The 27,477-nt window shown below is 35.6% G+C and overlaps 1 protein-coding gene across 5 annotated transcripts in view; it reads right to left on the minus strand.

The window, feature by feature from the left end:
- Window positions 1-27,477, minus strand: part of LOC132161225 (lipoma-preferred partner homolog) — a 213,443-nt gene that overhangs the window by 69,436 nt on the left and 116,530 nt on the right. For all 5 annotated transcript variants that reach the window (XM_059571144.1, XM_059571140.1, XM_059571141.1 and 2 more), the window contains one exon: window positions 23,225-23,797. In XM_059571144.1, coding sequence (XP_059427127.1) covers window positions 23,225-23,797 — 573 coding nt within the window. The remainder of the gene's footprint in view (window positions 1-23,224; window positions 23,798-27,477) is intronic.

Raw genomic sequence — 27,477 nt, forward strand, 5'->3', positions numbered from 1 at the left:
TATAAAATGTATTTAACTGGTCCTTTGCTTGTTTGCCCAAATATCTGCTTGCTGCATGAGGGACAGGTGATAAGTGCTATTAGCATGATAAATGAAGGGCATGAAAGGCTATCAGACTGTGTGAATTCTGTGAATGGGTGAATAATTTAAAATGTGTAACTATGTTTGGGATCAATCTGCACTGATACTTTTAGCCTGGAAAATAATCATTGTTTTTTTTTTTCATTTCAGAATGTCACCAGCTAGGAAATATGTCTCACTATATATGTATGATATGTCACTGGTGCTGTCCAAAATAAAAAACAGTGACTTTGAGATGGACTTTGATACAAGAGAAGAAAGTTTTAAAGTCAAGTTATGAAGAATATTTTAAAGCTTTCATTCAGTTCATCAGGTTTTGTATAAAATAAAAATTAAATATAATCAAAACTTTTTTATAATGTTTTTATTCATATTTCTGTATTAAGATGCCTCCTACAACAAAATTGAAAAGGTGAAATAATTTTTTTCACAGGTTTTTTCAATTTTTGGGTCTTCTAGGGTTAACTTCATCTACAGCTTTCAATCTTGTATTTGATGTTGTATTTCAAGATCTTGCAGAATGAAATTGGAATGGAATGGAACTTATTAGAATTTATGTATCAAACATGCACCAATTTATACATTTTTTTGAAAGGCTTCTGTTTTACTTACCAATGCTGAATTTATTTGATAAAAAAGAAAGTAAAACGGCAGAGGTTGAAAGAGTACAAAAATATTCTACTCAAGTAAAAGTACCATTACATTAATGAAATTTTACTTAAGTACAAGTAAAAGTACCAGTCTAAAAATCTACTCAGGTAAAAGTAAAAAGTAGCTCATTTAAAATTTACTCAGAGTAAAAATTACTTAGTTACATTTTAACAGTGGGAGGGAGTCAAAAATGGGACAGGCCAAGGGTGTCAAACTCAGTTCCTGGAGGGCCACAGTCCTGCACAGTTTAGCTATAACCCTAATTAAACACACCTGATCCAGCTAATCTAATCATTTAGGTTTATTTGAAAACTACATGATATGTGTGCTGGAGCAGGGTTAGAACTAAACTCTGCAGGGCTACGGCCCTCCAGGAACTGAGTCTGACAGCCCTGGGATAGGTCTATTAATCTCAAACTAGTTGTTTTTAATTAAAGGAATCAGTTATTTAGAATAATAAAACATTTGGGCTGTTACCAAGCAAATCAGTATCAACAAACTCATCTTTTAATGCAGAGGAAATGCAGATTATTCATTGGAAGTGGCATTTGGATGTATTACACTGTTTAGTGCAGGACAAGAATGCATTTAACCTGCAGTTACAAATGCATGAATAATGTTTTGAAATAAAAGACATAAAATGTTGAATACTCATTTGAAATGATAAGAAATTAATTATTAAATAAAAATCAAAAGATACTTTAAATGTGAAATTAAAATGGCCAGTATGTGTCAGCAAGTCACTGTTAATAAGTGAGTCATTGCGACTGAACCGAATCATTTAAACGGTTGATTCATTCAGGAACGAAACACTGTCACGTTGCTCAGAGATGCAAAACTGTGCTTTGGTGGCTGTGTTTGGAATTATTTTCTGTTGTAGAAATAGAGCTAAAAAAGGCAATATGGTGTCTAAAAGGCAAGTCTCTTAATTAACTTGTTTACTGAACTGTTATATATATATGTATGTATATATTCATGATGGTTTTTGGAGGAAAAGACGGCCTTCTTTGTGTGATTTTGATTTAATATATAAAATTATATAAATATGTGTATTTTCTGCCCCTATATCTTCAATTTTGTGATCATTCTAAATGCATTTTAGGAGACTGAATCACACAGTGAAAGAACGCACTATAAATGCACGCGCACATCATTAAAACAAAAAATATGATATTATCGCAGACGATATATATAGCACACTCCTCATCACTGTCTTTTTGGCTAATTTGTGCAAAACCTCTTGCTAAAATGTCAAAGCTTCATTTTAACCACCAATGCAACGATGCAATTATTTAGCTTACCTCTACATTCTTGCGAAGGGTTGATGTCTTGTCAAGATTTTATAAGCTGCTAGTTTGGTCTTCCTAGGCAAGTACAGCTTACACTGCATAATAGAGCATACATATGGCCAAAGGTTTACTTCATTTCCTTCGAGTTCAACTTCAGAATATGACGGGGTTTCGTTTTCAGCGGTGTCTGCACCACTAACGCCTGTTTTGACCGTCTGCATCTTTCTTGTGATTTTAGCGCCAGTTTGCCCTCCTGCCAATTATTTACTGACGTAGTTTCCAGGGAGCGATTTTTATTTTTTTTTTACTCAGTAATTAATGTGTTTTAAAATGTAGCGAAGTACAATACTTTAAACAAAATATACTTAAGTAAAAGTAAAATTACAGATTTAAAAAATTACTTTAAAAAGTATTAGTACACAAAAAAGCTACTCAATTACAGTAACGCGAGTATTTGTAATTCGTTACTTTCCACCTCTGTAAAACGGTAATATAGTGAAATATTAATAAAATGTAAAATAACTGTTTTCTATTTTAACAATAATTGTAATTTGGTTAGTTATGTGAAGGCAAAGCTGATTTTTCTGCAGCCATTACTCCAGTCTTCAGTGTCACACGATTCTGAAGTAATATGTTGATTTGGTGCTCAATTATTTATTTTATTATCATCATAATTGAAAATGCTTGTGCTGCTTATTTTTTTTTATTATATATATATATACAGTCATGGCCAAAAATATCGGCACCCTTGGTAAATATGATCAAAGAAGGCTGAAATTCATGTGCATTGTTAAACCTTTTGATCTTTTATTTTAAAAATTCACAAAACAAATTTATCCTTCCATTGGATAATAGGAATTTAAAATGGGGGGACATATCATTATGAAATAAAGGTTTTTCTCAAATACTCGGACACAATTATTGGCACTCCTAGAAATTATTATGAGTAAAATATCTCTGAAGTATATTCCCATTCATATTCACAATTTTGAGCATTCATTGTGATTATAAACATGAAATTATCCAGCCATTACCCCCTGTTTCACAGAAATATAAAGAGGAGGGAAAACAAAGCCCAAATTCCCTTAATCATCCATCAAAATAAAAAAAACCAAATAATATATTTCTGATGTGCAGCAAAAGATAACTGAGCTTCACAGATTAGTGAAGTTGCTTTAAGAAAAGAGCTAGAGCAGTGAAAATTCACATTTCCACCATTGGGGCAATAATTAAGAATTTCCAATCAACATGAAATGTTACGAAACTGCCTGGAAGAGGACGTGTCTATATCGTCCTAATTCACTATGAGAAAGAGAGTTTGATTGGCTAAGAAGCAACAACATGGAGCTGGGAATCTAAAGGGTCTGGAGTGACTCTGGATGAGGGAATTGTCTCTGATCTCTTGTCAGGTGTTCTCTAACCTCATCAGGCATTAAAGAAGAAAATTTAGACCTGTTAAACTGGCAAATGGAGGTTTGTTTTGGAAGTACTGAATAAAAGGGTGCAGTTAATTGTGGCCAACGAGTATTTGAGGAAAATCCTTTATTTCTTAATGATATTTCCCCCCATTTTAAATTCTTATTATCCAATGAAAGGATACATTTTTAAGATTTTTTGAAATTTGAAGCATTTTATTTGAATATTTTGTAAAAATATAAATGTCTTTAATGCCATTTTTGACCAATTTAATGCATGTTAATGAAATCCAATTTAAAACCCATAACACTTATGGAAAAAAATTTAATCTACATTATTATCATATTGGATGGAAAAAGTATCTGTATGTATGTTTGTATTTATTTATTTATTGATTTATTGTTGTTTTTGTTGTTATTTTTATGATTATTATTATTTTCTTTACTGCAATAACACAACAGGGGCTAAATATCTGCTAAAGAAAGACCATTAAAAAAAATGTGTTTTTTAAATTTTTTTTATACAGTTAAACATTTTAAACATTTAGCAAGTGACTTAAATGCACGAAAAGCAAAAGTCTCAAGGGCCAAAAAAGACTCTACCTTACAAATCACATATTAAAAATCACAATTTACGCCGAAAGTGGAAACATTCTAAATTGCCATGTTCAAATCTCATATGTGGAGGAAGTCAAGAAATTTCAGGCGTAAGAGTTTATATACTAGTGGTAAAGAAATTACATATTACAGCTTTAATTTAGGCAGAAATAGGTACTACTCAACATATCACGCCTCTGTTTTCCATTTCGTTTAACCAAACGATCAAAATGACCAAGCTAGGTGATTCACATACAGACTGATAAACAAACTATCAGGATCCTAACCAAATGTCAGGGCATCTTTTGCATCCAAAACCATCATACAATGACCATTTGCCGGTGCAAAATAAGGTCAAACAGGAAACCACTCAAACAACCCTGTTCAATTACAAAAAAACAAAAAAAAAAAATTGGAGCCAAAGGTCTGGATGCCTCTGGTGTTGGTGTTAACACAGGATATCCCAATATGAGAAGGGCTCATATAAAAACACCAATTACAGACACAAATCACAACCTTTGGTTCCCTCCCTCTGACCAAAGACACAAAACATTCATTCTGCCTCAGTTTAGCAACAACTTTATCAGCCCTGAAGTTGTTCACTCATGCAGATCCTTTCTTGTCACAAGTTCTTGCACCAATCTGCACGCTGTCAGGCCTGTGAGACTCATTCTGTCAGTAAGATACAGAGCCGGTGATGGCATTTCACACAGACGGTGGGAGGAAAACTAATGAAAACTTTCATGTGGCAAAAGCCCACACAAAAACTTTTAATTCAGCATATCTCTACTTCCTGTAGACAGCTAATTATTATGGCGGGGGTTAATTACTCATATATGGACACAGAATGTTGTGGATGGATGTTAACAATCAAGGAGTGCTCAGGAAAGTTTCTGCAGATCTATTTGTTAACCTGTGTCTGGTGGACCCGTATCCCTTCACAGAATGAGGGGCCTCGATATTTTCAAGAGCTATGATGTGTGGAGTTTCTCATTTGAGTTTCTCAATCGCTCCATGTGGTTTATGACAATTTGACATGTAATTTAACAGTCTGAGTGGGCACAGTGGATTATTGTGGACAAGAAAAACAACTAATTAAAAAGAGTGCTGTGTGTAATTATCTCTCCATGTGTACGACTTGTATAATACACTTTTATTTATATATGTTAGCATTTGCATTATATTTAGCATTATAGAAAAACATCAAGGAAGGGGGAATTAAACGCATGCATACTTATACCCCCCAAACACAGACCACATTGGATGTCCTGGCCTTTTGATGTGTGACTCATGTAATTGAAGTGTAATCAACCAAAGAATCCCCTGCTGTAGAAAACACAATATTTTCATATTAAACAAATTGTGATAATATGTCCATCTTACTTCTACCAACTATGAGTGAAAACAAAAGCAAGTAGTAAAGGGCAATTCCTTATCATGTAGTTCTGAGTTTGTGGAGGGTGCTGACCATCATACTGTGATTATAATGATGGTGAATAATTTTTTTTAAGTATTATTTACAATTTTGCATTGCATAAACAATTTTGTTAAGAAAATCCAACAAAACTACTGATTTCTGTGCATGTTCAGACAGTACCGTTAAAATGTGCTCACCAGTGCTGCATTTATTTGATCAAAATGCAGTAAAAACAGTAACAATTTGAACCATTATTACAATTTAAAGTAATGGTTTTCTATTTTAATACATATTTTAAAATTTAATCTATGCCTGTGATGCCTGTGTTTGTATACTGTGCATATTTATTATTAATATATAAAAGCACACACAGAGTATATATTTTGAAAACATGTAGATGCATTTACATGTATATATTAATATTCTTATAATTTATATTATTTATATATAAATACTTAAAATATAAACATTACATATTTTTCTTAAATGTATACATGCATGTGTTTCGTATTTATATATACATTATAAAATAACATTAAAAAAATACACGCACAAATATTATGTAAACAAAAACTTTTATTTTGGATGTGATTAATCACGATTAATCATTTGACAGCACTAGTTCAAAATAACAGCATTTATTTAATATGAAAATAAGTTTTCCGTCACTTTTTAAATATATATTGCATTCTGGAAGAATAAGAGTCAATAAAATTCATTAATTAAATAATTTCTTTCAAACTGTTGAATGGTAGTGTATCTTAAGTGGTACAGTTTATATACAGACTGTTGAAAAATGAAACTACTGAAGTGCTTTGGATATTACAATTGCATACAGTATCTGTAATATTGTTAAAGACATGCATGAGTATGAATGAGTTGATTCAATTACTGTACAATATTACTAAAAAGCATCTACATTAATTACATGAGAAATATTCAGAATATTTTTATATATTTTTTTTTAGAATAAAGGCTTGAATAAACCAGAATGTGGACCTTAAACAGAAAATTGTGTGCATGTAATTGGGACCAAGGACTGAAATGTCACTACATTTAGTGGCTGCTGAAACAGGTGGTTAGTGACTAAGACATGTTTTTGCATTGAAGAACCATGCAAAAAAAGTGATGCTCACCAAAACCATTTAACAAATGGGTCTGTCTTTCATGTGAGTTGTATGAGTCATTCAAATCAGGACAGGAGTGCAAGATAGAGTGATAGACAGAAGGTGGTAAGATGCAAGAGAGGTGTAAACCGATTTCTCAATCAAACTTAACTGAATAAAGCCATAGAGTACCGCTACTCTGCGCCACGGAGGAACATCTCTCACAAGCTCAATGCACATGTGCTGGTCTTTCAAATACATGTTTATAGTTTGCATTTCTGCTAGCATAAGGTCACTGTTTTCTCCCATTAAAAAAAATATTCCCTGGAGAGTCAATTCCTCCTCTTCTTTCAAAAAGAACAAATACTTGTGATATTCATGTGGCTCTGAAAGGTGTGATTTCCCTGGCTTGGACACTGACTGTTATCTAAAGATAAGGCAGTTACTCGATGATTGTTTCCTTTGGCAAGGCTCTAATCCCTCCATTAATAAGTCCTGACTGATATTCTTTTTGCTAATTAATCAGTATGAACACATTACATACACTGACAATACTGTGGTCCGCCTTCTTTACTTTCCTGTATGCTGAAGGAAAATACAAATTCATTAAATAACATTAAACCTCATTGGTTCTTGCATGCCATGTGACTTAATTATTATGTTACCATGCAGGAAGCACTGAGGTTTGTTTCCATATTTAATTAGGGCTCTGTATGCATGAGTTGATTAATGTTTTGTTTTGATTTGATTTGAATTGATCTGATATGATTTGATAGTAAGCACTTAAGCAGCACAACTGTTTTCAGCATTGATAAGAAATATTACCTGAGTACCAAATCGATCAGCATATTAGAATGATTTCTGAATGATCATGTGACTAAAGCTTAAGTAATTTGCTGTTGAGAATTTAGCTTTGCATCACAGATATAAATTACTACATTAAAACTACATTAAAAACACAAACTCACCCCGAACGTAGTGTGAATTTGGCCATGTTCAACAAACAAAGTGATTAACATCAGAAGACTAGGATTAAATCACTTGCCTTTATATGAATTACTTGCAGACATATGTTCTTTTTAGAGCTTAAAACTTTTGGACCCCAAGTTTCTCAGATATCATCTGTTATGTTTTGGAAATGATGAAGAATATATGGGTTTGGAGAGTAAGCAACTAAAGACTGAATTTTACTTTTCGACTGAAGTATCCCTTTAATGTGATTTAGTAAGATGCATTCAGCTAATACTCTGTGTTCTATTGAGGGAATCCATCAAAACATAGTCTGATAGAATAATGTCTGTTTAGATGTGAGCAGAAGTAGAAAGGGGATGTATAATGACTTGGTAGTGTGCCAGAGGGGGGCACAGGTGGAGGAAAGGAGTTAAGGATGAGGAGAAGACTCAGTCAGAGGCTACAAACCTCGACTCTCATGCTGGGTTATCGGCATTCTGTCAGGGGCCATTACACACCACATTGCTGGTGTATGTTCACCTGTTGCCCCCCACAGGGAGCATGCTCAGTGGAGCCATGGGCTAAACACCAACCCCAAACCCCCACCTACTACACCAAACTGCCTTTACCCTCTGCTGAACATCAGTTTCTGCATTTCCCAGTTCTTAACTCAGAATATTTAGAAGCAAGAAAAAAAATGCAACAAAAAGTTTTTTTTAGACCGTTTTAACTTCTGTCAGTATTTGGGGTTCCCAAGTGCTGTTAAAATTTACCCTGTAAAAAACGGATGTAACTATAAAAAATGTTTCATAATTTGAACTTGAACACTTGAGTTTGTAAAATGACATGTGACTTCCTAAAAACTAAACAATATTTACTGATTCATGATTAATGACTTATTTATTCATAATAAATAAGTCATTAATACCTTCAAAAATAAATTATTTTAATAATAATAATAATAACTAGGCTGTGTACTCTTATGGGTTTAAGCATATACAGTAAATACTTGGTCATTCATTTTTACTACAAAACACAAACCTTACTTGAAAATGGTATAAAAGTTTTTCAAAACCACATGAAAGCAATAAGAATATAAAAATATTTTAAACTAGATTTCTTTTCCTTCTATTGTAAACTTTTCGATTACACTGTACTATATTAGAAGTTGTAAATAACACAATGATATTGGAGTACGTTTACAAGAAAATGCTATTTCAGCCTTTCCACTTCCAAAATTCATGTTTAACGTGTTACTTGCCATTACTTTGTATTTATTTCTGAAATTTTACTAGCAGCTTTTGAGTGAAAATAGTTTCTACACCAAATACTTTTTCAGTGTACTTCTCCTTTTCAATGCATAGAAATGCAAATGCATTACAGTATAGTTGAAATCGTGAATTTTGTAGATATTAAGCCATCGTTACGGCACCTTAGTTCCCATTTTGACCTTGTTTACAATACTTGGAACCATTATACAGTGCGTGTGTGCATGGCGATGTGGAGTGCGGACATACCACAGATATCTGTCACATTCTATTGTATGAGGCATTAAGCGATTAAACGTGAAAATAAATAAATAAAATATTCCTGCAAAGGACAGTCGGCTACTGCTGAGCGGGAGAAATCAAAAAATAAAAAACACAACAGAGGCAAAAACAAGCTCAAGGCCACCTAGAGTGGAGCTAGCAGACACACAAATACAAACAAATACACACAGAAAGTATACATTTGCCTCTGCATAAAATGGGTCATGTTGTTTTCAGCTCTAATTAAAAAGTAAGTGGGGAAAACACAACAGGCAAGTCTGAAGAAAGAAACTGTGATGATGGAGATCTGTATGAAGAGAGAAAACATGCCACTGATAATAATTAAAAAGAAAGATCTAGAAATTTGAACTATTGGAACTCCGCACTGACACGAAGAGCATATGAATACGCTACGCTCAGAGAAAATCGCTTTTTGGCTTGACGTATATAGCCTGTAATGTATGATGCTTCTCTCGCTGCATGACGGAGGTGAGCGTGTGTGTGTGAAAGTAGGTCAGGTTTTGGGAACTGACACATCTCCGTGCTAACAGATAAGAGCAAATCTGAAGTGCTAAGAGCGGCCCTAGAAGAAGAAAGCCAGCTAGAGGAAGAGGGAGAGAGGTAGCGTACAGGTTATAAGAAATGTTCATCGAGGGTTCAACACGCAGAGGGAAGTATAAGTGACAGTTAGCTGTTCTTTTTTTACCTATCATTACACACACACACACAAAAAAAATCACTAAACATTGTCTTTGAACACATCCTCTCGTGTTTTGGCATGGCTGTAATTGCCAGTCGTTATGTTGTTCTTGCCTTTAGTAAAGGTGTCATTTATTTATATTTAAACACTGGCGGGGAGCGTAATGAACATCTACACAGGTTCACACCTAAAAATCAATGTCCTGGCTCTCTCGTGCACTTCCTCTATGTGATTCACTGGTTTGGCCTCCCTATCATTTGCTCGGCATGAAGAGAGTCAATCCTTGCCATCAACTGACAACAAACTCTAAGCAAATGACAGATGATTTGAATGAGGGTCTGAAGGTTATCTCTGGTTATCTCCTGTCCAAACACCAGCACGCCAAATTATCTGCTCCACAGACAAAACAGCCAGCTATGAGCACGATGCTGTCTACATGTATTCACCTACACACACACACACTGAATGCAATGGGAGACTGAGGATTAAAACAGTGCGGTCCAGCACAGAGGGGAACTAGAGCATGATGAGGACTGGAGAGTGACAGCCTGCTGTAAGAGATACTGCTCAGCAGGGGTCGCTGTTATGCAGGGAGGACAGTACAGTAGGGTACAGTACACCCAGACACCCAAACACAGTAATCTTGATGAAAAGGACAAGAGGCCAAAAGGATATAATGGGCACTTTTCACTTTCTTGAGACACACTTTTCACATTCTTACTAGTTTAATGTTTAATTTCAAATAGTTTGAACTGTGTATATAAATGCATCACAGGAGAATTCTATCATTTACAGTATATCATTTCAAAGTCTGGTGTTAGCAAGAGTTCTATTATTTATTTATTTAACTTTTATTGAGCAGGGATGCACTGAATTGATTAAATGTGACAATAAAGAGATTTATAATATCCCAAAAATGTGAAATAGTCAAATGCTGTTTATTATTAAATGTTTTCTATTCATCAAAAAAAAAAAAAATTTTAATGCAAATTTATATAAATTGTAATAATTTTCCAGAATGTTACTGTTTCTGTTTATTTTTGATCAAATAAATGCAGTATTGATGTTAATAAGAAACTGCTTTCAAAACCATAATTTCAAAAACATCATTGTAAGTGTTTAATGTCTGATAAAGACATGTCTGTTTTTTGTTTTTTTTTTCTTGTTTTTTTTCTCCATGACAGAACTGTTTTCTTTATATATATTTTATAGAATATTTCCTTTATACATACACGCCCCAATTCATCATATGTGTGATCCTCTCTGACACTGATTTTTATTCGGTAACCAAGCACACTAACTTTTGACAAGAGCTGATAAATTTGGTTGGGATGGAAATGATGCAAAACTTTGTATTGATCTGATATAAATGTAAAAAAATAAATATATAAGGAATTGCTGAAATTATTATTTTGATTATGATTATTATACTAGTTTAAATGATCATGCATTTTAATTTTTAACTAATCTTTTGTGATTTTAAGACTGAAAGTCTTGGACAAGCGCAAAATAATTATATTATATTATATTATATTATATTATATTATATTATATTATATTATATTATATTATATTATATTATATTATATTATATTATATTATATTATATTATATTATATTATATTATATTATATTATATTATATTATATTATATTATATTATATTATATTATATTATATATAACCCTGGTGAATAACAGCACACATCCCAGGAGAATGGTAAATAGCCACAATGAGATCCAAAGTGAAAATACGACTATACTATTTAATAAAATGATTTCATAACAATTTATATTACTAGCATAGCAGTTTAAGTGAAAAGCTTGAATCCTAGATCTCCAGTGTGGTCTCAAACTGTGAAAACTCACTTTAAACTGTAGACCGTGCATTACTGACAGGACTAAATGAACAAGCTCCTCCCAACCTCATTTAAATTCGACATAACAATAGCAATTCTTTGCCTCCTCAGAGTACATACTTGGCTACAACAAACGGTATGTAATAATGTACCTGATCACAAGTCTCACTGTGTTCCATACTGAAATTGCTGACAAACAAAACATACAATATAGATGCAGATTGACTGGCAGAGAAACGTTCTCTCTCTCAGAGAGAGAGACGGAGAAGTATTGATCTGAGCTGTAATTTACTGAGCCAGCAGTGCTCGCTCTAGGACCGCGGAGCAGAAAAGTGTCAGGGCTTTATTATTAACGGCCGGCGCAGGGCTCGGCCCGCCTGATATACAGAGAGCCCACTCTGACAAATGCAACCAGCAGTACTGATGTCAGCAGTTTGGGTCCTCTACAAAACATCCCTGCTTAGCCAATGCAGACATTGACCTCAAATTCCCTACGAGAAGCCCAGATGGAGCGGAGCTTCCTTCTCACAGAGCAAAAATACAAACAAGGGAACCTACAGCAGAATATGAAGCCTATGAAACTGCAGATGGGGAAACTGAAAAAGTAAAAAAAAAATATATAAAATATATTGCTTGTGATATTTACACAATGAGACAATTAAATAATATTACTGTATATTACTGAAGAATAGCATTACTGTTCAAATGTTCATAAAAAAAAAAAAAAAACTTTTTGTATGAAATGTCATACGCTCACCAAGGCTGCCATGAAAGAGCGATATTACAAATCAAATAACTATTCTCTATTTTAATGTGTTTTATAATACAACTTTTTAACAGATTTTTCAGTATTTCAAAAATATTTAATATGTAGTTTATATATATATAACATTTATTTGAAATTTTTTCAATTTCTTCTTTTTATGTTGGTAAAAACAAATAAATCTTGCTGTAGAAACTGTGTGTGTGTGTGTTCTTATTTATGCAACATTGTGGGGACCGAATGTCCCCAAAAGGGTAGTAAAACATATATATATATATATATATATATATACATAAAAACATAAAGTAACACAGACACATGTGCACTTGTGATTGACTTTACAAAGTGTTTGGTGATTGCATAATGAAAGGGATACTTGAGATTTACAAGGACATGATATGCAAACTTTTACAAGGTGAACAGTTTAGTATTACCAGTAAAAAGAAGGTGTTATATCAGACAGGACATGGGTGGGCTATAGAAGTTGGGGGTCTACAGAGCTGCACCCCACAGGGACAGGGGAAGAAAGTTGAGGTAGAAGTGAAACCTGATACATAGACATGCTTCCAGCATCCTGTCAAATTGGTCATTTAACCTTTACACTTTCAAATGTTCAGCAACTAGAGACCAACTGCAGAGGCCCGCAGCTACATCAATAACCAACCAATTTTAGATCTCACAAATGCAGTGCCAAAAAATGCAATTGATCACTTGTCACAAGATTTGAGTATGAGTATCATTAACCAGAGTGATCAGCTAAATTAGAGTAAGGGAATTCTGTCTCAACACTGACATTACAGCACACATAGAAAAACACAGTTGCACACATACATAAACATGGGGGGAAAATGATTTATAAATTGAAGCACAACAAAACAGGATGTACCGTCTGACCACACTTGCACTGTTAGCAGTGTGTTATCTTTATGAGATTCACTACATATAGAACATAAACAGGCTATGCATGAAAACTTTTGTGGTGATGTTCCAAAGATTGACAGGTCAGCATTGATTATGGTTATGTTACATAAACCAGATATATCTTTCATTATGTAATACCAAAATGCTTATGTAGAGCATGACACCAGCCACACCTATGTCATAGGTTCACTTCCCAGGGTAAAAAAATTGCAAAGTGCAAGATTGCAAGATAAAAAGAAAAAAGAAAAAAAATTATATATATATATATATATATATATATATATATATAGTATTGTATTTTATTGTATTGTTTCTGAAAGGAACTAATAAGTATGGCTATTGTTATTTTCAATATTTTATTATCTAGACAGGTTATTAAATGTATGAATTTTGTTTTTTTTTAAGTTGTGTGGCAAAATAATTAATCGTGATTAATCGCACCCAAAATAAAAGTTTTTGTTTACATAATAAATGTGTGTGTGCTGTGCATATTTATTGTGTATATACAAATACAAACACATGCATGTATATATTTAAGAAAATGTTTATATTTTATATTAAATATATTTATATAATTTATATAAATATAAATCTATACATATACATGTACATATTTTCAAAATATGTACTTTATGTGCATGTATATATATATATATATATATATATATATATATATATATATACATATATATATATATATATATATATATATATACATACATAATAAATATACACAGTACACAATTATTTTGTATGCAATTAATCACGATTAATCATTTGAATGCACAAAAAAGGGGTCATATTTAATGAAAGAAATATAAATATTTCTAGCACATAAATACACACACACACACACAGAGAGAGAGAGAGAGAAATAAAAACTGGATTATTTTATAGTGAGGCCAATAAAATTTGCTAGGGCAAGTAAAAATAGAAACTATGCTTCACTTAAACATCAAAAGCAAAATGTAATGCTAACATAATGAAGACAGTTTTGTTTGTTTGTTTGTTTTTCTAAGGAGAATTTAGGAGAATTACCTTTAAGTGTCATCATGACTCCCTGATAGTGTCAATCTGGTTTCCTTTTTGATTTCTTCTTAAGCTAAAGAAATAGTCAGACTATCATGCTTTCCCAAATTATTTCTGCAAACTCAAGTTTACGACTTAGTTAACTATCATTCAATATTCTTCTTTTGAGAAGACTCTCAAAACAATACATAACAGAGGTAACTAAAGGGCCAGAAGTACTGCACATCTTACGAGGCCCTCATCAATTCTTAAATGGTCAGCATCTGCTGTACAGCATATGCAAGCATGAATGTTTTCCTTTTCTGTTAATACTGAACTTGAAGGTTGGAGGAGAAGGTTGTTCATAGACAGAACCTGTTAAACTACACTGACCCTGCTGTCAATTAATGTAATGGCTTGTCACTCTTCAAATTCACAAGCGAATAAAGAACAAGGTCACAAGCATTGGATGCCATTGTCAAGAACTAGACCCATGTGTTTACAGTGCTCAAAGTGAGCCATGGCAGGTCCAAAAGCATCTATACTTCTAGAATGCAGCAAATCATATAACTGAGTGTCAGCAGGACCTGCATATCTTTAGCTACTTACTCTGCCGCTGTTTCTTATATTAGAGCTTTTTGTTCCAGACAAAATCCCCCAGATTCTCAATGAGGGGCAACAGAGCTATAAGAGTTCAGCACTATTTGGAACACTGAGAGCTGATTCGGCTGTTTGCTGGCGGCTAACACTGACAAGAGAAGTTACTCTCCAGGAACAGATTAAACTCTGTGTGTGTGTGTGTGAGTGTAGGGCAGAGGAACTCCACTTGTGGAAAACAACTGAAACACTGGCTGCTCTGTTTTCACTTCCTGCTATGTATTCTCTGTCATCAGAGCAGGCTTTGTTCCTCATTTATCGATTATGTGATTGTTTCTAAACAAACAAACACTGAATATGACAGGTAGAAATCATTAACACATCATGTGTAAGGACAAGAGGGCATTTACTAAGAACACAAGTACTGTAGATATACAATTTGAACTGTTCAAAATGATTTACAACTTTCAGAAAGGAAATGCAATGATATTATTATAACACAGAATGTGCTAAAACTATTATATAGATAATATATCATATTAGAATGATGAAGGATCACGTGACACTGAAGGTTGGAGTAATGACTGCTGAAAATTCAGCTTAGCTACCACAGGTACAAATGTATTAAAAGAGATATTTTCAATTGTAATAATATTTCACAATATCACTAGTTTTACTGTATGTAGATCAAATAAATGTAAGAGATTTAAAATTTGAATGTTAGTGTATACAAAAATGCAACAATAACAGTGAATGTTGTGCAAGTATGTCAGGGTTGCCCAAACTCGGTCCTGGAGGGCCACTTTCCTGCAAAGTTTAGCTCCAACTTGTCTCAACACAGCTGCCTGGAAGTTTCTATTATGACTGGTCCTTGACTAGCTGGTTCAGATGTGTTTAGTTGGGGTTGGAGCTAAACTCTGCAGAACAATGGCCCTTGTAAGGGACACCTAGTTACCCTATTATCACCATCCATACAAGTTAACCATTTGCTGGGGTTGTTCTTCATATCCCATGAACATGACAGAGGTCAGACAAGGCCACCTTACAGTAGGTTCAAAGGCCCTTTTATTTAACCCAAATTCAGAGTTGTATGTACAACTTTTCAGCAAACATTTTTAGTATGACTGCATTTACAATACTGTTCAAGTTTGGGGACTTTCAAATGTTTTTGAAAAAGGTCTCTTGCGCTCATCAAGGCTACATTTATTTGAATAAAAATGCAGAAAAAACAGTAATATTGTGAAATATTACAATTTGAAAAAAACTTTTTTTCTATTTTGATATATTTTCAGATTTCTTTTTTTTGTAATTGCAAAACTGAATTATTAGGGACCATCCAGCATGAAAAAAAGAAAATTTTAATCACTTTTGATTATTTGAATGCATCTTTGATGAATAAAAGTATTAATGTTCATTTTTATTCATTTCACATTTTAATTATGTTTAAATCACATGCTAAACATGATATTCCATGTAGAAAACCAAAAAGGGTCTGAAACGTTGGTAATGGACCAAGCCAAAATAGCAATAATGTCAAAAGGGGACAGAATAAAGGGTTTGTGAGGTCAGCGAGCCCCTTAATGATGTCCGAGAAGAGGTTATTTTGAGCAGGTGTTGACGAGGTCCCATGTTGATTTGTGAGTCAGAGAAGAAAACGGCCTCCACCAAAAGCAGAGAGCGAGAGAGATGGGTGGGGGAGCGCAACGTCAAACATGCGAAAGCTGAATATTTGACAGCTGAAACCATCATTGACCTTCTAGGGGGCTTTAGCCGCCTGTAGGGGTTGAGCAGTTGAGAATAATCCTCCCCCTGTCAATTGTCACTCAAGCTCAGCAATAACACAAGCTATCATCCAGCTTAGCCTTCCCCCAATTTAGAGAAAGAGGCACGGCAAGAGAAAGAGAAGGAGAGGAAGATCAGAAAAGATGGAGAGAGTTGAAGAAGTCGCTAAATGAAGCAGCAGCCATGAAATTCCCCCTCCATTCGAAAAACGAGATCAAAGGTTCGCTGGCAGATTTGCTTAATTAAGTGTCCTTGAGCTGTGTTGATGTGAAAAGCTTTCACTTTTACACCTTACTTCTAATATCAAAGACACAAACCAGTCAGAGACAAGATCATGAGGGGCTCAGCCAATCAGCACAAAGCGACGAGGACTACTGGACGGGAAGCGATTACAGACTCTTAATGACACTGACCCTCCATGACAGCTCTCAATTACATCTAATGATCACTGCGACAAGGGGCACAAAGTAAAAGATCCCCTACAGTGCGAATGGAAGAAAATATATAAGCACAGACCTCTCTCTGAACCACAGCCAGGAAATGGCCATTAATTGTTGCTCTTAAGCCATCTATTATTTGCTTGATATTTGAGATTATTTATACATCAGATTAGTTTGCGAAGTCGGTTTTGCATTGTGTGGAAGGATATGGAAATGTCCTGACATGACATCTGGACAGATTGACAACGGTAAAGACAAAGTTGACAGCTTTGGCTTTTACTTTAATCTGGCTTTTATATTGTGCCGTTCAGAGATTTAAGTTCAAAGTGTGGCGATACAGACGGAAAGGAAAATAAACAGATTATAGCTAAAAGGGCAGGAAAAGCTTCTCATTAGAACGACAGAATCAGCTGAGTTGGAAAACATCAGGATCAAATGCATTGTGTTGTGAGAGAGGTCACCGCACTGTTGTGTTTTCGAACTGTGCGTTTTCTCTTTAGTGTTCTCTTTAACTCTTTAGTGTTCACGTTCGGCTGGATGTTTGATGACTGTGCTTGTCTGACATGAGAAGAGTCTGGTAATAGGAGAACTTAGATCATGAAGCTTAAAGAAATCAAAATTACAATAAGGGGTGAAAATAGCATCACACAGTCCACATTTTTTGTATGTGTGAAGAACATCCTGAAGAAATATGTTGGTGGACTCCATTAGAGTGGTCACTGTGGTGCAGCATTAATTTCACACTTAATTAAAAGACAATCACAACTCACCATGAGACAAGGCCAGCCAATCTCAACAACACAAAAAGAGCTAGATTAAATCGTTTTGTTCCATGAGAGATATCCAATCGTTTTGTAGGTGTAGTCTTTCACAAAGACTACTGAATGAGCTTTTCTGAAAAATAGACTAGACACTCTGCGTTTACATGCGACCAAATAATCTGCTTGTAATCGGACTGACTGCTCAATCGGACTTAAAAGCCTTCATGTAAACACCTTAATCGATCCGATTGAGCTTGATCGGAATGACATTTCGATTGGATTGAAGGGAGTGATTTATTCCTTTTCTAATACGAATGAGAGTGCATGTAAACACTCAATCGGATTGAACCCCGAAAGGTATGATGCGCAGAACGAGCACCTCTTCCTTTCGAATAAAGAGTTGTATAAATGCGTGTCCTGTCATTATAAAACTCTCCTTTCACTCGGCAACTGTGAAGTGGAGCAGGACAACCTCCCACCAGTCCTTGCTTTGGAGCTCATCCACAGGCAACACATTTTGGGCACGAGGAGGGGCATTTTTACTCCGTGATAAATATGAGCAGCACGGCTCAGCGGTTTATCAATCCATAAATGGATAAATATTAATTTTGCAGTTAAAAACTAAATAAACCATGTAGAAAATTGGTTATTATGTGCAAACAGTGAGAAACTCTACAATTTGCTATTCCCAAAGGCTGGGGCTGCAGTTGTTTGTACTAGTGCATAAAATCCTTGAATTAGTGTGGGCTCAAGGGTGTGTTCTTTTCCCCAGATTGTGGCCATGGAGAGTGTGTATGAGGAGACCGCAATAGTCATCTCCATGGAGCAGCCAGTAGAAAATGAATCAGTTTAATGGCTCTCTGAGGCAACTCCAAAATGTTTTATTTTCTTTTTCTTCTTTATCCATAATAATATTTGTTCTTTTGAATTTTTGAATGGCATTAAGTTATGGAGTGTGATGTTTCTTTTGCAAAGCACTGCATATTTTCTGCTTCTCAAGAAATAAACCAATGACACAGAAACGATTGCTAGTTAAAATGCTACTAGAATCTGTGTGGAGCAGGAAGGACCAACTGTACTATGACACAAGGCAAAAAACACATCCCAAATGCCTGCCACTTATTATCCCATCACTCTTATATATTAATAACAGCATATTGCATCACTCTAATTGGACTGGATGTTTTACATCCTTGGGCTGATTGTGAAAGGCAGTACCAGATATTCTTGGAAATATTAAATAGAGTATTTGATTCTCAGGCACCTCGAGCTGTCTTCCTGCAGAGGACTCCAAGGTAGTGACCTAGAAGTTCTGCCGAGGGGGTAGACCAGCAATAAGACCGGAAACTGCCATGTGGCATTCAGTGTCAACACCTTGTTTCTTTTCCAGTTTTGACCACTGTTCCCTAGATGGATTGAATTTCGGAAAGCCAACTGATAAGATGTGCACAGTTTTAAAGCACAGAGCTCGATTTTGTTTTTTTAAACCTAAGAAATTATGTGTTAAATTTAAACGTGTTAAATCCTAAATACTGTGTGACCATCCTAAAACAAAAAAAAAACCCATCATATTGGCATTGTGCTAAATCAAAAATTAAAATGTAAACACGTCATTAATATGTATAGTCTGCTTATGCTATGGCCACTTGTCAGAACAGACAACAAATTTAAAAAGTTAAAAGTTCAGTTAAAGTTGTCATTTATATTTGCAGTTTAAAATTGGTTACTGTAATGATAAAAAAAGCAGTTATTTCCAATTATTTTATTTACTTCTTGTTAGATCTAAAGTAAAATCAAGTAGCATGGCAAAATTACATTTACCTGAATGAACTGGAATGACAGAGATAGATTCTGCATGTGTGAATTACCTGCGTTTGTGCAGCATCACTCTTCTTATTGTAAAGCTCTGAATTTCATTCAAAAACAGTAACACTACCACCTTGTTGTTAACATAGCATTTTAGTAGCTAAGATTGACAAAGGTCAGAGAGTAGCACTGAATGTGTTTGTGTGTGGGTGTATGCATGAGTAACTGTTTGTATATGCATGTGTTTTATATAAATTTAATTTGACAAATGAAACACTTTTAATTATATATAATGTAATAATCACATGATCTAACCCTTTATCATTTCTATACCTTAAGGCATGGAACTAAGACTCAAAAACCTTCAGTTAAATTAACAAAACTACATAAAAAAAAAAAAATATTTGCATCCTTTCTTCATTCAGTAAAGCCCCTTTCACACTGCACGTCGGACCCGGCAAATTGCCGGAACATTGCCGGGTCGCCTTTTGTGTGAAAACAAACACATCCCGGGATTGATTCCGGCATTGAACCCATTTCGGGGACCTAGTAACATTACCTGGTTCAATCCCGGGACGAGCACTGTGTGAACAAAAGCCAGATCTAATGCCGTGTCGTAGTGATAACGCACGTTATCGCGCAACTCTTTTACCGGCTGTTGTGAAGGAAGATCAACGTTCGCGACAAAAAAATATGTGCAAACTGTAATGAAGCAGAGATCAGTTAGTTCCTCACTTTCCGCGCTAACGCTAAGATCGTTCGCTTGCTTCAGTGAGAGTATAACATTTTCGTCTCGTACATTACACGTCACGCCCTGATGTCACGTGTCATTACGGGACCTTTACGGGTTGTGTGTGAAAGCACGCACATATCCCGGGTAATCACTGCCAGTGTGAAAGTGCAAAATCTAGCGACCCGGGAACAATTGCCGGAACACTTTACCCGTGTATTTGCCGGAATTGCAGTGTGAAAGGGGCTTAAGTAATAAGTTAGAACTGTGACATTTAACACAAGCTGTTTCTTTAAATGAGATGTTATGACTGTGTAAAGATTCAAGGTTTAATTTAAAACATGTTTTGTGTGGTAAGCAGCCTTTGAAAATGCTCTCTGTCACTCATGCACAATCAATAAATCATAAAATACACAAGCTACAAGCTTAAACACACAATCATAGGACACGAACACAGATAATTAATTACCACAAATGTATTATTCATACAGACACACACACAAACAACACAAACATAGACACACACTTTCAAAGTATTTTCATGAATTTTTCATTGTACACAGAATAAGGACAGCCGTGTGCTTATGTGTACCTTTCAATCAACACATCTGCTCTTGGATAAAAATTAGCAGTATATTTACAAAACCATTATGATTATGATTTGCAGTGTCTTTTATAATTTCAAATTCATTTTATTAAATTAAAAAATATATATATATATTTAATTTGAAAGCATGTTCTTATTTGGTATTATCTGAATTACATAAAAAAAAAAAATTAAAAAAAAAAAACTCTACCCTCACATACAGACCAATGTAATCGATGCCCTTGCGAAAAAGAAGTGTGGTGAATTGCATTGAATGTGTGTAGTGTACTTCAAAAACTTGAAATAAAAGGCCTTTTAATTGTACATAAAGAGACACAAGTTCATGACTATGTTTTTATTCACATACTTAAAGTGCCCCTTTTATGGATTTTTGAAAATTACCTTTCATGCAGTGTGTAACACAGCTCTTAGTGAATGAAAACATCATGAAAAGTTTTAAATCTGAAAGTGCACTGTGTATACATACAGTTATACACAGTTACAGTTATTGTCTTTCAAAAGAAAGAGTCGACTCTGAATCATCGTAACGAGTCGTTTTTAAAATGAATCCCAAGCTGTTTCATGTTAACATCAACGTAAAAAATTAGCATATTGCCCGCCCACTTGTTGGTCTTTTCCATTGAATGAAAATAGAAATTCATTCTTTGCCACTAGGTGCTGCTTTTGGAGCGGTAAAAATTGCGTTTTCCCCAGTAATTTGTATACAAAGCAGCACTGTGCTCACAAACACAGCTTTTATTATGAAATGGACATGAAATCGACCAATCAGACCAATAATTGTTGAGCGCATCGTTTGGGAGGTTGAGCAAATTAGGTAAAAATAAATGCATATTATAAGAAAATGAAAGTGTGTTTTTTTTACCTTGCATGCATGTCAACCTGTTGTTGAGGACTCCCAAAACCAAAATATGAACCGTTCATTACCCATAATAGGGGCACTTTAAGTACACTTTTAAAAAGGTTACTTTGAAGCGATGTACATTAAAAGTTCTATTTTGAAATACATTTTAAATCTTTTTTTTATCTTCTGTTATACTTTAAAGAAATGCATTTATTTATTAATACAAAACATACAAAAGCATATGCAAAACAGCCTACTTGATTATAAGTTTAACTGTAGTGTGTTACTTGAAATTAGATTTAAAGTTAATATATTTTAAATGGTGCTGTCAAATGATTATTCACGATTAATTACATCCAAAATAAAGTTTTTGTTTACATATATGTGTGTACACTGTGTATATTTATTATGTATATATAAATACAAACACATGCATCTATATATTTATGAAAAATATGCTATGTTTATATGTTAAATATATTTATATATAATATAAAATATAAGAATATAAATACATACATGTAAATACATGTAAATATTTTCAAAATATTTACTGTATGTGTGTGTATTTATACATACATAAAAATACACAGGACACATACTGTACATATATTATGTAAACAAAAACTTTTGATTTGGATGCGATTAATCGCGATGAATTGTTTGACTGCCCTAATTGTAAATAACTTCAACTTCAAAGTGTAAATATGTGGATATTTAAATGTATGCAGGTTTTGATAGAAATTAAAGCATAATTTTAGTTCACCATAAATGTTTGTTAGTACATTCTGCAGTACATTTAACTGTATAGACAATAGAAGTAATTATGAAATGACATAATTATGTACTTTCAGTCCTACTAAAGCTAATCTAATTGCATTTAAAAATAAACTTAAACTATATTTTCCTTTAATTGCTGTTTGCACAAGTATAATCTTAAAAAAAAATATTAATTCATAATTTTCCTTTTTAAATGCATGTTAGAGTATACTTTTTTTTGAAAGGGTCAATATAATTTTTTTACCTTGTACTTTTTTAACTTTAACTTCTTCAAATGTTCTTTGTTTTTGGTTCCTTCTGACCTACAGATTCATAACATGAATAATGATCTTTATTGATCTTTTATTATCTGTTTTTATCCAGAACACATTTGTTTTAATTTGGTAAAGATTACATGCCATATTAAAACATTTCAATTTACGTTTCTGTGCTTTAAAACGCACATATTGCAGTGAACATCATTTAATGAATTCAACAAAAAGGGGACAATTAATTATATGCCTGAATGCTTTTCAAAATAAGCATATGTTTGCTAATACATTTGTTGTTGTTTTTTCTACTGTTATTTGGAACATACTATAGATGTGGCCCTTACCTTATGAGGAGCAGAAGGCCCACCACCAAAGGGTGCTAGGCTGGCAGGCGGATCAGTGATGTAGGTTTTTTTCGGGGGAGCGGGCTGGTACCCTTGGTTGGGTGGAGGAGCAGTATGGTGACTTGGCTCTGCTCTCCATGTGTTCTGAACTCCATAAGCAGGAGCTCCACCATAGTGTTGGTCCTGGTAGCCTCCAGATGGAGCAGGGCAGAATCCAGGCTGCGGAGGCCCGTATGCAAAATCAGGGCCTCTGGGTTGAGCCGGCATGTACTGTACCTGTGCTGGACCACGGACCGGCTGCTGCTGGGGGGAAGGCTGGGTGGCCCTGACCTGAACATTGAAGGTTGGCTGGCTCGGAGTAGAGGCAGTGGTGTAGGATGCAGGGACAGGCTGGGGAGCGGGCTGGTAATGGGGTCGTGGCGAAGACGAAGCCGGAGGAGGGGCGTTCGGAGAGGCCTGTGGTTTCGGGGTGGATTTCTTGGTGGCGGTTAGAGGGGGTTGATTTGGGATGACCATGCGCCGATAGCCTGTAACAGGGGCATTGGAGCCTGCCGCAGCTGGGCTGGCAGAATTCTGTAAGAAATAAACATTACATTAGAAATTAAATTTCTTTTGTTCTCTGGGCAAAAGAAAAACCTTTACTGTTGCTGCGTGACTGACACAAACAATTAATTGAATTTTAATAACGAAATAACGAGAACTGAAAGAATTTAAATTCAACCACATTAGAGTAAATTATATACTTAAAGATACATATTTTATTGATAAATAGTAATATAAAAAATGCATTCTAATTTCTAAATTAATCTATATACAGTGCCATGAAAAGGTTTTTGCCTTCCTGTTTGTTTGTTTTTTGTTTTGTTTTGCATATTTGTCACACTTAAAGGATTCAGATAATCAAACAAATTTTTATATTACAAAAAAAATTGCCTGAGTAAATACAAAATGCAGTTTTGAAATTATGATTTCATCTATTAAGGGAAAAAAAGCTGTCCAAACCTGCCTGGCACTACGTGAAAAAGTAATTGCCCTCTAAATCTAATAACTGGTTGTGCCACCCTTTGCAGCAGCAGCTGCAACCAATGGACTGTTTAAGGTCATGCCACAGTATCTCAATCGGATTTAAGTCTGGACATTGATTTGGCCACTCCAAAACCTTAATTTTGTTTCTCTTGAGCCATTCAGAGGTGGACTTGCTGGTGTGTTTGGGATCATTGTCCTGCTGCAAAACCTAAGTGCACTTGAGCTTGAGGTCACAAACTTATGGAGAGATATTCTCCTTCAGAATTTTCTGATAAAGTGCAGAATTCATGGTTCCATTTTGGCTAGTCATCCAGGTCCTGAAGCTGCAAAGCAGCCCCAGACCATCACACTACCACTACAACCACCACCATGTTTGACTGTTGGTATGATGTTCTTTCCATGGAATGCTGTGTTGGTGTTACGCCAGATGTAATGGGACACACACCTTCCAAAAAGTTTAACTTTTGTCACATCGGTCCACAAATTTATAACCTAAAAGTCTTGGGGATAATCAAGATTTTTTTTGGCAAATGTGAGACCAGTTGTGTTCTTTTTGGTCAGCAATGGCTTTTGCCTTGGAACTCTCCCATGGGTGCCTTTTTTTGCCCATGATTTTGTTAAATCATGAACACTGACCTTAATTCAGACAAGTGAGGCCCGCGGTTCTTTAGATGTTGTTGTGGGTTCTTTTATGACCTCATGGATGAAGCGTTGCTGTGCTCTTGGGAGGGTTCACCACTGTTTCAAGTTTTCTCCATTTGTGGATAATGGCTCTGACCGTGGCTCACTGAAGTCCCAAAGGCTAAGAAATGTCTTTATAACTCTTTTCAGACTAATACATGTCAATTATTTTGTTTTTCATCTGTTCTTGAATGTCTTTAGATCGTGGCATAATGTGTTGCTCTTTAAGCATGCTTCACTTTGTCAGACAGGTTCTAATAACAGTTCTGGCAGTTATCAGGCCTGGGTGTGGCTAGTGAAATTTAACTCAGCTTTCTAAAACAATGTGGTTGATCACAGTTCTTTCATGATTTAACAGGAGGGGGCAATAAATTTTTCACGTAGGGCCAGGTAGGTTTGGACAGCTTTTTTCCCTCAATAAATGAAATCATCATTTAAAAACAGCATTTTGCATTTACTTGCATTATATTTTTGTAATATTAAAATTTGTTTGATCAGAATCAGAATCAGAATCAGAATGAGCTTTTATTGCCAGGTATGTTTACACATACGAGGAATTTGTTTTCGTGACAGAAGCTCCGCAGTACAACAGAATGACAGCGACAGAACATAAAACACATAATAAAAGAATATAAAAATACAAAAAATACAAATAAGTAGACAAGGAATGACAATATACAAATTGACAATTGTAGGCAGGTATATTACAAAAATGCAGTTATGTATGTACATGTATATTATGTGCAAAATTTAAGTGTGTACTAAGTATGTGTGTTAGATAAATTAAGAGTATGTGTATATAAATATAAAGTGTAGTGTGTTCAGTGTGTTCAGTGTGTATCAGCTGTTCATAAGATGGATTGCCTGAGGGAAGAAACTGTTCCTGTGTCTGGTCGTTCTGGTGCTCAGTGCTCTGTAGCGTCGACCAGATGGCAACAGTTCAAAGAGGGAGTGTGCTGGATGTGAGGAGTCCAGAGTGATTTTAACAGCCCTTTTGCTCACTCTGGATAAGTACAGTTCTTGAATAGATGGGAGAGTTGAGCCGATGATTCGCTCAGCAGTCCGGACTACCCTCTGTAGTCTTCTGAGGTCCGATTTAGAAGCTGAGCTGAACCAGACAGTTACTGAAGTGCAGAGGATGGATTCGATGATGGTGGAGTAGAACTGTTTCAGCAGATCCTGTGGCAGGTTAAACTTCCTCAGCTGGCGAAGGAAGTACAACCTCTGCTGGGCCTTTTTCACAATGAAGTCAATGTGAATGTCCCACTTCAGGTCCTGAGAGATAGTGGTGCCCAGGAACCTGAATGACTCCACTGCAGTCACAGTGCTGTTCATGATGGTGAGTGGGGGGAGTGCAGGGGGGTTTCTCCTGAAGTCCACAGTCATCTCCACTGTTTTGAGCGTGTTAAGCTCCAGGTTGTTGAGAGTGCACCAGACAGCCAGCTCTTTAACCTCCTGTCTGTAAGCAGACTCGTCACCGTCCTGAATGAGGCCGATGAGTGTGGTGTCATCTGCAAACTTCAGGAGCTTGACAGAGGGGTCCTTAGATGTGCAGTCATTAGTGTACAGGGAAAAGAGCAGTGGGGAGAGAACACAGCCCTGGGGAGCTCCGGTGCTGATTGTACGGGTGCTGGATGTGTATTTTCCCAGCCTCACTAGCTGCTGCCTGTCTGTCAGGAAGCTGTTGATCCACTGACAGACGGAGGTGGGCACGGAGAGCTGAGTTAGTTTGGGCATGAGGAGGTTTGGCATGATCGTATTAAAAGCCAAGCTGAAGTCCACAAACAGGATCCTCACATAGGTCCCCGGTCTGTCTAGGTGTTGCGGAACATAATGCAGTCCAATGTTTACTGCATCGTCCACAGAGCTGTTTGCTCTGTAGGCAAACTGAAGAGGATCTAGCAAGGGTCCAGTGATGTCCTTCAGGTGGGCCAGCACCAGTTTTTCAAATGACTTCATGACTACAGACGTTAGAGCCACAGGCCTGTAGTCATTTAGTCCAGTAATTTTGGATTTCTTTGGGATGGGGATGATGGTGGAGCGTTTGAAGCATGAAGGGACTTCGCACAGCTCCAGCGATCTGTTGAAGATCTTTGTGAAGATGGGGGCCAGCTGGTCAGCACAGGATTTCAGACAGGCTGGTGTAACACAATCTGGGCCTGGTGCTTTTTTCCTTTTCTGCTTCCGGAAGACCTGGCGCACCGCATCCTCGCTGATCTGTATTGCAGGTGTGGGGGAGAGGGGGGATGCAGGAGGTGTGAATGGTGAGAGTGCTTGATTGGAGAGGTGTTCAGGATTGGTTGCAGGAGCTGTTAATGGTGTGAACGGTTGTTTGGAGAGGCATTCAGGGTTGGTTGCAGGAGTTGTTATTGGTGTGAACGGTTGTGTGGAGAGGTGTTCAGGGCAGGTGATGGGTGTTCTTTCAAACCTGCAGTAAAACTCGTTCAGATCGTCTGCCAGTCGTTGATTTTCCACAGTGCTGGAGGGTGGTGTCTTGTAATTGGTGATCTTCTTTAGACTTTTCCACACTGATGCTGAGTCGTTCG

This window comes from Carassius carassius, chromosome 17 (assembly GCF_963082965.1).
Source record: "Carassius carassius chromosome 17, fCarCar2.1, whole genome shotgun sequence".
In the NCBI taxonomy this organism is placed as follows: Eukaryota; Metazoa; Chordata; class Actinopteri; order Cypriniformes; family Cyprinidae; genus Carassius; species Carassius carassius.